General features: G+C 35.2%; 1 protein-coding gene across 1 annotated transcript; it reads left to right on the plus strand.

Moving 5' to 3' along the window:
• Window positions 1-203: 203 nt before the first annotated feature.
• Window positions 204-11,991, plus strand: LOC106057640 (adhesive plaque matrix protein-like). Its single transcript, XM_013214941.2, has 4 exons — window positions 204-325; window positions 1,768-1,804; window positions 6,085-9,561; window positions 11,753-11,991. The coding sequence occupies exons 1-4, from the start codon at window positions 293-295 to the stop codon at window positions 11,902-11,904; spliced, it is 3,699 nt and encodes a 1,232-aa protein (XP_013070395.2). The 5' UTR covers window positions 204-292; the 3' UTR covers window positions 11,905-11,991.
• Window positions 11,992-13,543: the final 1,552 nt, after the last annotated feature.

Here is a 13,543-nt window from a genome sequence, read left to right on the forward strand (position 1 = left end):
AATGTTACGAATCAATTCAGAAGTTTACTGAAGACCTTTAGGAAAAAGTTTGAAGAGTATTTTCTGGTTCTATGTCTCTCACTCCTTACCCTCTCTCTCTCACACACACACACACACACATGCACGGGTAGGTTTCAGGGCACCCTTCATCTTGTACGCTGGGAAACGCCTTTGAAGTCACAAGAAAATAAACATGACATCGATTGGTAAGTAGGTATTTATAATGGAAATAATTGACCCCATGAACACTGCCCATTTGGATCTATACCGTAAATGAGGGCTGCGCTATACTATGGATAGGCGTTTTTTTATTCGCCTCCTAACGGTAGGAAGATCTTTATTTCATTGAAAATAATTAATTAATATCTAATTAATAATTAAAAATTTAAAATGACAACTATATGTCGTACTTTACTGTCAATCATTTGTTACATATCAGAGAACAAAAGGTCCCATGCAATAGTTGCACCTTATATATTGTATAATCTATTAAACTATTTTATGATTATTCAAGCTCTATTATTATCTGATAAACTTAAAACGTGACTTCATTCGGTTAATATGTAATTTGTGCGCTCTGTTACTGCTAATTCCATCAGGTTTCCATAATTTCTGAAGAGAGATTTGAGCTCTTCTCAATCTAAATTTTGCGATTCGAAAATATGTCGCGTTTCTAGGTTGCGTTGTGATCGTACTACTCAGGGCTGGATTTAAGGGAGGGTCAGGAGGGCAACTGTTCAATGCCTCCACAATAGAAATAAAAAAGTATCCAGATATTATTCTTTGCATTTTTACTGACAACCTTACAGTTGGCACCACTTTGTTGGTTAACCCTTAAAGTGCTGAACTGTTTTACAATGAGTGCATACACAATTCTGATGTTTAGAGGCTAAACTACCACACGCGTTTTAAGGGTTAAGAAGTGTCCGCTTAGCTTGATCGTGATATAGAAATACAGCTCCGGATTTACAGCAATGCGGACATCCTGTCCTCACCCACCACAAGTCAAAAATATCGATTTTCGATTTTACTAAAATAAGTATTTTAAATACTTTTTTTTTAAAGAAGAAAAATGAGATTAAATGTACAAGTACTCTCTATGTCACACTTTAATCGGAAATGACAGATTTAAATAGTTAGTAATAAATGGATCTGTACTAAAACTTTTGAAAAAGTGTAGCGGTCTTCTAAAAAAATCTCTCATTGGGACATCCATTTCCTTAAATCCTGCACTAGTACTGTTGGAGCTGTGTTTCCTTTTTTAATGACTAGTAGTTTATCTCAATTATTATTGAACTTTTTTAAAGATAATAATATTGTAAAGGAGTCAGAAGGAGTCAGACCCAAGGGCCGCCCAAGACTAACATATAGAGATGTCTGCCTACACCTTGCTGTCTGACAACGTGACACACAAATGCTCGCAATCACACCAAAACACACTGCTGAATCTAGTATTTAGTGTAGGACTCCACTCCCATACTAACTCCCTGTAGAGACATAAATAAAGACAAACTAAAAGAACCAGTCTAGTAAAAATAGTATACTATGGCATCGAAAACAACTCGTAAACTCACCTTTTTCTATGTGGGGAAAAAAATACTTTTCTTGTATTTTAACGTTAATTCTTAATTTATTAGTTGTTAAAAGTTAGGCAATCCATCACTGAGTACCAGCACCTATTTTGTTTTTTTACACAAAAAAAAGCACTATATATATACTTGTACAAACGTGATTAAAATGTATATTTATGTTTCATCCTCGCTGTAGGTTGCGTGGGCGGTGCTATTGGTTAGTGCCAATCATGGTAAGACATTTCTCTTTGTACATTAAATGTGTGATCAGACATAGATTTTATCATTCCAAGACGCCCAACTGTGAATTTCGGAATGACATGAAAAAAAAAGGTGGGGGGTGTAAGAATTAATTTTGTAACATGCACTTTAACATTGGACACATGTGTCTCTATGGGAGACACACTTTATAGAAACGTATACATACGTTAACAACATGCATGAGCAGATGGCATTTTAAACCTATTATTTGGAAATGAAATGAAATGCTTAGCTTATGAGCTACTAAATATCAGTGAATATCAGTATTTTTTCGCCCCAAAGGATTCAGGGTCCTTACTTCAAATAAAAATCAAATTGAACAGAAGTCCTGTGGCTGAGTGGTTAAGCTTTGTTTCCTTACCTGGTGTTCTGGGTTTCAATCTCGGTGAATACTTGGGATTATGAATTTTGGGATATTTAGTTGAGTCCATCCAACTCTAAAGAGTGTCCGACTTTAGTTGGGGAACGTAAAGTTGGTTGGTCGTTGCGCTGACCACATGACACCCTGGTTGTTAACTGTTGGCCAAAGAAACAAAGAAGCAAAGACAAACAGACACAAACACTCTTTTGTTCCCCTGGCAATCAAATCATTAAATAAGAACAATCTGGTATAAACTTTGTCACATGTAAATTATGAGTGAGTCTGATTTGAATGTACACTTTGGTTTCTTATAGTTATAATGTTTTTTGTTTGGTGTAATGCACAAATTGTAAGACAAATTTCCTAACGGACAATAAAGATTATTATATATATCTATATTATAAAGTAGAATGTGAGGGGTATGTATGTATGTATGTATGTATGTATGGATGTATGTTACTTATAGACATCAAAACCGCTTGACCAATCTTGATAAAACTAGGCAGGAATGTTCCTTGGGTACCAACTTAGACCGTAGTGTATGTATAGTAGCCCTAAAACAAACTTAAGACCCTCAAAAAAAATAAAGTTGTCCGACTCTATTACAGCTATAGTTTTTTATGGATCTAGGCCATGTCTACAATGTTGACATTAGAAAAGATAGAAAGGATTTAGACCTAGATCTAATTTTAAGAAATACACTTTGCGCAGATAGTTTTTTACTTTGACACATGAAAAGACAAAAGAAGATCCATTGATTTCATTATATAATAAAATTAACCTTCAATTTTGTGTTTCAAAAGCATTTTTTACATTAATTAGTTCCTTATATCTGTGATTACAGATTTCCTGACGAACATTCTTTCATTAGACAATTCCGTAATGAATCGCGTACTAAATATTAATTCGTTTAATTGTTTACTTTATAATCCCATCCCTAGATCTAAAACTCTAATTCAACTCTAAGATGATAAAACTTCTCTTCGAACAGATAGTTTTATACTTTAACACATAAACATATTAATTAAAGTCCATTCATTTCATATTTTGATCAAATAAACATTCAAATTTGGTTTTCTAAAGCTACATTCGTTTACGACAGCTGCGAAGCCGAGTTGAGATAGGCCTAGATCTATATTCATTCATGAATCGCGTACTAAAAATTATTTCGTTTAATTGTTACTTTATAATCCCATTCATTTAACAAAGCTATCGCTCTTTTCGTTTTTAATAGATAAGAATGTAGTGACTTCGGGTAAACCCATTTTCTCAAAACTAATTTTATTTTCATAGCGAAAGAGAAATAACGTGAAAGGATCATTAGCTACGTTTAACTTACATCTAAATCCAATCCACTAGATTATCCAAAAGCATTTTTTACATAAATTAGTTCCTGATATCTGTGACTACAGATTTCCTGGCGAACATTATTTCATTAGACATTACCAAATGGTTACACATTAACACATCTCTCTACTGAGTCTATTCCTAGGCCTAGATCTAAAACTCTTATTGAATCCTAAGATGATAAAACTTCTTTTCACAAAGATAGTTTTATGCTTTAACACATAAACATACTAATTTTTGTCCATTCATTTCATATTTTAATCAATTAACATTCAAATTTGTTTTTCTAAAGCATTTTTAATATATTCGTTCGCTGTTCGCTAAAGCTGCGTAGCCGTGTTGAGATAGGCCTATATTCATTCATGAAAAAAAGTTCACGCATGCGCAGCACAGAATGAACTCAATAGTCTATTAAAGCTCTAGATTAGTGTAGATTTAGATCTATGTCTACCTCAAGATCTACTTTATTCTTTATACACATGAACATACAAAATTTAGTCTATTCATCTCAAATTTTAATCAAATACATGTAGGCCTACAAGCAAATGTTTTAATTTGAAAAAAAAAAAAGATTTTTAAGCCTATTAGCTATTTTGATTTGATAGCTTCATTCACACCATTTTTACATTGACACATTCGCTTAACTTATTACATTATTATTTCGTTTAATTGTTTACAAAACACTCTCAGTGACTATATCGACAGTAATGCGCAAATAAAGACCCGCGGGTCGCGGGTAACATATGTCTAGTACATATATATATATTACATATACCATTACCCGGTAACAAAAGGCCAACTATTGATGATCATAACATTGGCCTAGTAATTGTAAGATTAAACGTATAAACTCATACGAGTTCTAGTCTAGATATAGTAAATTCTATATCAAGATCCTATATCTAGTTATAAATCTAGATCTATACTTAGATCTAGATATAGAATTATATCTAACTCTAGATCTAGACTTAGATCTATTTCTGGATCTAGACTTAGATGTAGTTCTGGACCTAGATTTAGATCGTGAATTTAGATTTAGATCTAAACCTAAGTCTAGATCTAGCTAGATCTTTGTCTAGTTTGTATAACAATGGAGATATTAAATTTTATTTGCGAGGGGAAAGTCGTGTCAAGTCATTTGTACACAATTAAAAAGTAGGTCAAGAATTTTTTTTTTCTTGATGCCAATTTATCTTAGTTAGAAGAATAATTTTTTTTAGTTTCTCTTTATTACATGTAACATGTTATTAATTTTGAATGTATGGATAAGATTAATAATTATTATTTTAAAAAATATATAAGTGTACGCTAAATGAATATATGGAGGTGATGTGGCTGAGGGGTAAAGCAGTTGGAACCGGAAGTCCCGTGTTCGAATCCTGCTGAAAACTCTAGGTGGACCACTTCGGGGTGTCGATTTTGAGTTTGTGTTTCCACACAAACAGTCTTTGTAACCTTTTTTATTTTAAGAAAGAAAAATGTTGGGACATTATTTAATTCATTTTAAATCTCAGTAATCAGTATATAAAACAAATTTAATTATAACATTATTGATTAATTGACAAACTGTATGTTTAAATTTTACCAAGAAAGAGATGACCATAACTATCTCCTCATATATGTATGGTTATAAAAGAGGTTTAGATTTATGAAAAAAAAAGGCTAGCATTATACATTTTATAAATCTTAGCTTTGCAAGTCATAAATGATGGTTAATTTTTAATAATTTTTCTAGTTTTTGAGATTTAAACATGACAGACTGACAAACGGACGGATGGACGTACTGACATAAAACTTATAGCAGATTTGACTAAATACTCGATTTTGTTTCTAGTATTTCATTAAAAAGTAATATAGTTATTAATCTGATTATTAGAAACAATAGAACAATTCTAAATAATAAATGTTGATTCGATGCTGTATTTATCTGAATTATATTCAATGTACATTCAAAGCTTTGTCCTATATCTAATGAAATACATTCAGCTTAGATTTATAATTTCATGATTTAGATTGGTTGAATTAAATTTAACATTCTAATTTATACTCTAATTGCATGGAGCCGCCATTACAATTCATTTGTATTGAGATTGATTCAATCATTCTAGGGCGTAGTGATGGGTGGGGTAACGGGTTACGATGCCCCAGGTGCCACCACCACGCTGGCGTTACATGCAGAGAGGCGCCCAAAAAAAATTATTGTAGATATTTTAATTAAGTAATACATTCTAAGATTATTTGTATTATATGAATTATACTTAATTTGTATTTATAAGCCTATATTTCTATGTGCTGTTCATGGAAACTGGTGGTGGTAGGAGGGGCGCCAATAAAGTAACTTGTCCCGGTCGCACGCTTTGCTCACTAAGCCTCATTCATTCCAAACAATCTGTTCGCCATTTTTTTTTATATATACATAATAATTTGACATAAGTAACTCACACTGATTAATGTTATTATAATTTAGTGTGTTTTAAAAAACAACTTTATAACATTCACCATACATATTACGTGATTGACATAATAACTGAATGTCTAACCCAGATTGCCGTGTGGTTCACTTAAAAAGCAAGGATCATCACCCAGACAGAAAACACATCAGTGAAGGCCATATAGTCAGTGTCAAACTCTTGAGCGAGGACTATGGCTCTCAAGGCTGCAAGAAAAACTCAGATTACGGCTACAGCGGTGACGTGGTCTATGCCAAGCACGGTTGTAAGGGAAGCTTCAAGGTCTGCACTGATGGAGATCACTATGATGCCAGTTATGGACACGACGTTAAAAACGGTTATAACCAGTATAAGCCAAAGGGATATCATAAACCTGTACCCTATTACAAGCCAAAGTCTTACTATAAACCGAATTCCTATTATAAGCCCAAGTCCTACTATAAACCAAAATCTTACTATAAACCAAAATCTTACTATAAACCAAAATCTTACTATAAACCTAAATCTTACTATAAACCAAAATCTTACTATAAACCAAAATCTTACTATAAACCTAAATCTTACTATAAACCAAAATCTTACTATAAACCTAAATCCTATTACAAACCTAAAACCTATTACAAACCTAAAACCTACTACAAACCCCAAACCTATTACAAACCCCAAGCCTATTATAAGCCCCAATCCTACAACAAACCCAAAACCTATTATAAACCCCAAACCCATTATAAGCCCCAAACCTATTACAAGCCCCAAACCTACTATAAACCCCAAACCCATTATAAGCCCCAAACCTATTACAAACCCCAAACCTACTATAAACCCAAAACTTACTATAAACCCAAAACTTACTATAAACCCAAAACCTACTACAAGCCTGTAGCACATCATGCACCGTCCCACTATGCGCCAAAGGTCTACCATAAACCTAGTTATCATGCTCCAAAGCCTCACTATCAACCACACAGGGATCATTATGCCCCCAGTCACCATGGACCTTATGATTCTCACAAACCCTACGGACATAATCCTCACAAGCCCTATGGACATGATCCTCACAAGCCCTATGGACATGATCCTCACAAGCCCTATGGACATAATCCTCACAAGCCCTATGGACATGATCCCCACAAGCCCTATGGACATGGTCCTAAATACTCCCCTGTGTACGGCAGAAAACGCAGAGACACCGAGTACGCTCCTCAAGGCAAAGACGAGCACGAAGAAGAAAAGTATCACCATAACGAGGCTAAGGAGGAGCCTCAGAACTACCAGCCCCATTATCAACCAGCCAAATACGACAATGAATACGCCCCTTACAAATCAGATTATAAACCTCCCGAGAAAGACGCCTACCAGCCCCAGAAAGCCTATTACAAACATCAGAAAAAGAGGCGTAACAAATACAGAAAGAAAAACAGGTACAATAAAAACAAGCGTCAAAAATATTACAAACCCCAGAAAAAATATTATCAATCTAACTACAAGCCACAGAAAGATGATTACAAACCTTCAGAAACCTATTATAAGCCTCAAAAAGATGAGTACAAGCCCAAAGACACCTACTACAAACCACCTAAAGATGATTACAAACCTCCAAAAGAGGATTATAAACCTCCAGACACCTACTACAAACCTCCAAAAGATGATTATAAACCTCCAGACACCTATTACAAACCTCCAAAAGATGATTATAAGCCTCCAGATACCTATTACAAACCTCCAAAAGATGATTATAAACCTCCAGACACCTATTACAAACCTCCAAAAGATGATTACAAACCCCCAGACACTTATTATAAGCCCCCAAAAGATGATTACAAACCCCCAGACACTTATTATCATCCGCCCAAAGATGATTACAAACCAAAAGACTCATACTATAAACCACCAAAGGATGACTACAAACCTCCACAAACCTACTATAAACCTCAACATAAATCTTATTATAAGCCTCCTCAGGAGACCTACGAAAGTCACGAAGAATCGTACGAACACCAAGCCAACGACGATTATAAGCCGAGTAAAACCTATTATCAACCAAAGAAATATTCCTACCGCCCAGCTAAGGATGAGGTTTATAGCCGAAAACGCAGAGACACCGAGTACGCTCCTCAAGGCAAAGACGAGCACGAAGAAGAAAAATATCACCACAACGAGGCTAAGGAGGAGCCCCAGAACTACCAGCCCCAGTATCAACCAGCCAAATACGACAATGAATACGCCCCTTACAAATCAGATTATAAACCTCCCGAGAAAGACGCCTACCAGCCCCAGAAAGCCTATTACAAACATCAGAAAAAGAGGCGTAACAAATACAGAAAAAAAAACAGGTACAATAAAAACAAGCGTCAAAAATATTACAAACCCCAGAAAAAATATTATCAATCTAACTACAAGCCACAGAAAGATGATTACAAACCTCAAGAAACCTATTATAAGCCTCAAAAAGATGAGTACAAGCCCAAAGACACCTATTACAAACCACCTAAAGATGATTACAAACCTCCAAAAGAGGATTATAAACCTCCAGACACCTACTACAAACCTCCAAAAGATGATTATAAACCTCCAAAAGATGATTATAAACCTCCAGACACCTATTACGAACCCCCAAAAGATGATTATAAACCTCCAGACACCTATTACAAACCCCCAAAAGATGATTATAAACCTCCAGATACCTACTACAAACCTCCAAAAGATGATTATAAGCTACCAGACACTTATTATAAGCCGTCAAAAGATGATTACAAACCAAAAGACTCGTACTATAAACCACCAAAGGATGACTACAAACCTCCACAAACCTACTATAAACCTCAACATAAATCTTATTATAAGCCTCCTCAGGAGACCTACGAAAGTCACGAAGAATCGTATGAACACCCAGGCAAAGACGACTATAAGCCGAGTAAAACTTATTATCAACCAAAGAAATATTCCTACCGCCCAGCTAAGGATGAGGTTTATAGCCGAAAACGCCGAGACGCGCCAGAAGAGAGCTATGAGGAATATGGCCACGGTAAGCAAAGCTACGATCATCAGCCTCAGTATGATAAGCACAGTGACGATGAGTCGCAATATAAGCCCCCTGCTTACAAAAAGCCGGAAAAGTCCGAGTATGGTGACCATAAAAAGGATCAGTATAATCCCTCTTATAATTCTTATAAGCAGCATGAGCCTGAGTATAAGCCCCAAAAGTCACACTACAAGCCCGCGAAATCTAATTATAAGCCTCAGAAACACAGCTATCAGCCTGCTAAGTCCTACTACAAACCTCAGAGATCGTACTATAAACCGTACAATACCTACAAAGCACACAAGAAAGTGCAGTACAAACCAAAGTATCGCCCTCAGTACAAGCCGTCATACAAGCCCAAAGGCTACAACAATCAATACCGGCCATATAAAGACAAAAAATATAATCGAAAATACAGACTGAGGCACAAGAGAAGAAAGCATTACGGCGGCCACAAGAAGAAATATCACAAGCATCACTCTCAGGGCACCTATGGTCAAGACGGCCCTTATCTTCCTGCGGCGAACTATGACCAGTCCTACCAAAAAGGTAAGTCAAATGAAGTATACATCTTTAAGACGTTTTAGTTATAAGACTAAGAGGGTAAAGAAATCCGTTTATTTATTTTCCTCGTTAAACAGATGAAAACACCATTAGGCCCACTGAGTATTTAAATACAAAAGACCATTAGGCCCATTGAGTATTTAAATACAAAACACCATTAGGCCCACTTAGTATTTAAATACAAAACACCATTAGGCCCTCTGAGTATTTAAATACAAAACACCATTAGGCCCGCTGAGTATTTAAATACAAAACACCATTAGGCCCGCAAAGTATTTAAATACAAAACACCATTATGCCCACTTAGTATTTAAATACTAAACACGATTAGGCCCACTTAGTATTTAAATACTAAACACGATTAGGCCCACTGAGTATTTAAATACAAAACACCATTAGGCGCACTGAGTATTTAAATACTAAACACGATTAGGCCCACTGAGTATTTAAACACAAAACACCATTAGGTCCACTGAGTATTTAAATACAAAACACCATTAGGCCCACTAAGTATTAAAATACTAAACACCATTAGGCCCACCGAGTATTAAAAAAAAACACCATTAGGCCCGCTGAGTATTTAAATACAAAAACACCATTAGGCCCACTGAGTATTTAAATACAAAACACCATTAGGGCCACTGAGTATTTAAATACAAAACACCATTAGGCCCGCTGAGTATTTAAATACAAAACACCATTAGGCCCGCTGAGTATTTAAGTACAAAACACCATTAGGCCCACTGAGTATTTAAATACAAAACACCATTAGGCCCACTGAGTATTTAAGTACAAAACACCATTAAGCCCACTGAGTATTTAAATACAAAACACCATTAGGCCCACTGAGTATTTAAATACAAAACACCATTAGGCCCACTGAGTATTTAAATACAAAACACCATTAGGCCCACTGAGTATTTAAATACAAAACAACGCTAATGTTGTTTTATTTTTGAATACAAAAAAGAGGCTCATCTAATATTATATTAATTTTATTGATACATTAAAAATGATTTTCTTTGCAATTTAAAAATAGGACTTCACGTTGCTTCTTGTTCAGTCCTCTCCTACCCAGATAGTACTTTAGACACAGTCGAACTTTTCACCTACTATTTCAGTTGTGTTAACCGCCTTCCCCGCGCCCCCCCCCCCCCCCCGCTCCCTACTTTTTTTGTGATAGCATGAACCAACGACTCAAATGTTTGTTCTGGAAAGAGAAAACAGCTTGTTAGGAAAAATCTCTATTACTGACCGCACTGGTCTCGATGATCACGAGTTTGATTTCTTCCTGCCGCCCTCCCCCGTCGTACTGGGGGAGTTTTAGACTTGAGTGTAATTAACTTCAAAATCTGAAGGAAAATCCGAAATATTTAATAAAAAAAATAACAACGCTTTTCTCAAGCTATGCTGGTATTATTTTCTAGTTTTTAAAAAAGGCAATATATTTTATTTCCTTATACCCACTTTCAATAAATAAAGTGCAAAATTCTATCAAAGTCTTTTACGCACAGCTCAAATAATGGCGTTGAGACTATGATCATTTTATTTTTACATTTAAACGGATCGAGTTGTCAGGTAGCAAGCGATCTTCATCGGAGCTGGTTTGTAGCCAAGAATTACGTCACGTAAAGTCTTGAGTCTAAATAACGAGAAATAATCCAAGTAGATATTTTCCAACAACCTATTTATCTGAAAATTACGGGGTTTATCTCCCATTGTGCTATATTAAAAAACATTGAATAATTATTACTAAATGACTAACTAATTAGTTAATTTTTGGGTTGATTTGAGTATTGTTATCGACTATGAATCATTATGCAAAATTTCAACATCAAGCTAGAGTGGGAAAAGGGAGAAAAAACGTATCAAAAAGTAATAATGGGACTAAATCCATATATATACATCCTTACCTTTCATTAAGTAGCATCTATTCCCTTTATTTCGAAATCAAATAAAGTAATCAATCACCAACAATTAATTAACTAATTGTTTCATTTTTTATTCATTTCTTGTCAGGTTAATGAATAATTTAGCAAAGGCTTAACTTAAACTGAAAATGGGAACTGGGAGAAAAAAAAACTTTTTACCAGACAGACAGACAGACGGACAGACAGACAAATTTAGTTGATATAACTTTGTAAACATGTTCTTACTTTAAACCCACTTCCTACAGAGGCTGAAAAGGACTACGCCCCTGCGTATAGCTACGAAGACTACGGCAAGCAAGATGACGATAAGTACGATGATAAATATGAATATCAACCTAAAGATGATGACGATGATGATGACAAAGATGACAAGAAACATAAAGATGAATACAGTTGAAGTGTTCGTAAGATGAACGTAACATAAATGTTGTTGAATGTCATGGTCAAGATCAGAGTGAGAGAAGATTTGTCAAAGTTTAAAGACTCAGTTGGAAAGATAAAAAAAAAAAACAGTGTGCAAAATAGTCTACTTGTTTTCAGATTTCTTTTAATTAAATGCTAATCACATCTTCTTGATTACATAATGATAGGATAGATATCATGTGCGTAGCTAGGGGCCCAACCCCCCCGAAATGAAATCCCCCCTCGGGGGGGGGGGGGGTCGGAATTTAGTAACTGATTTTCTGCTTTGATTTTGTTTATTTTACGTGAGATTTTAATACTAAACCATCACTTGCCCCAGCGCAGCCAAGGGGTGTTTAAGTTTAAAAACCCCTACCAGGGGGTTTTGCAATTAAACCATCTCTACTATAAAACAAAACAAACAATAATGCAAACGACAATCACCAAATTCCAAGAGCATAACTAAGGAAGAACAGGTGTAAAGAGACTTCATAAATTGCCAGTGACAGATTTTTGTGGAAACAGCTTTCCGCCCAATGCCCCGAACGGCGCAGGAGGATCTAAGTCAGTAAGAAAAATATATATTATGTTTTTGAAATAAAACTTTTTAATAGCAGGATAATGCATGTAGATACCTCAGAATATGTATTTTGTTGGCTTTCAATACCGGAAATAGTGCATGGCTACAGAAGGATCCTAGGTACCACATTTAAAGACTGCATCACAAACGAAAAAATTAGAGACAGTGTTACTAGAAAGATTAGACCCCACAATGAACTGTAAATTTTGTAAAGAAACGCAAGCTAAAACTCTCTGATCATATTACAAGGTCTTCAGGGCTTGCAAAGTCCTTTCTTCAGGGAACAGTACCAGGAAAAAGAAGAGTGTGAAATATAAAGCGATTTGAAAACAAAAAAGAGAGAGAGAGAGAGGAATTGAGAAAGACAGTTGCCAAATCTTGTGTTGTGCCCCAACGGTCCAACAGACTAAGGGATAGGTCAATGTGAGGTGATGGTAAAAAAAAAAGTGATCACCCAGATATCCCCTTCTTTCTCCCCTCCCTCCTTCCCAACTGGTCCAAACAAGGGATAGAATCATAGAGTATTGACAAAGCTAAAAGCATGAAATTGCGCTAAACAAAAACAATAGCTAAAAAATATTTTGTAACCGCACAGAATTAGTAATATTAGTAGTATTACAAATTTCATTACATGACTAATACAAACTAATTGATACAACAAAGCTTAATTTAAGCCGGGTTTTTTTTTCAGTATTTCTTTCGTTTGTTTAAATTTTATGTTTATAGAGTTACAACTAAAATGGGAGACAACCTATTCAGACTTGTCAGAGAGTTAAAGAACTCGTTGATTTGTTGAATCCTTTTGAGTGCTAGTAAGTGTGAGACATCCCGATGCAAACGAAAAGCTAACTTTAATTATTATTTACAAAAGTAAGAAAAAAAAACAGAGATTCCAAAATGGTAATGGTCTTAATGAAATACTTAATAAATGCATGCTGGGACTCTTAAGCCTACACTTCCGTAGCCCTCCACGTCCCTATAGAAAATGAGATGGTCTTACACAATATAATACATTGGGTGGAATTAGTTGATAGCATTGATTCGACACAACTAA

This window comes from Biomphalaria glabrata, chromosome 6 (assembly GCF_947242115.1).
Source record: "Biomphalaria glabrata chromosome 6, xgBioGlab47.1, whole genome shotgun sequence".
NCBI lineage: Eukaryota > Metazoa > Mollusca > Gastropoda > Planorbidae > Biomphalaria > Biomphalaria glabrata.

Coding starts and splice junctions, on each gene's coding strand:
- LOC106057640 (XM_013214941.2), top strand. CDS start 293: ATGGATAGGCGTTTTTTTATTCGCCTCCTAACG. Junction 326..1,767: donor TTTTTATTCGCCTCCTAACG/GTAGGAAGATCT, acceptor TCCTCGCTGTAG/GTTGCGTGGGCGGTGCTATT. Junction 1,805..6,084: donor ATTGGTTAGTGCCAATCATG/GTAAGACATTTC, acceptor TGTCTAACCCAG/ATTGCCGTGTGGTTCACTTA.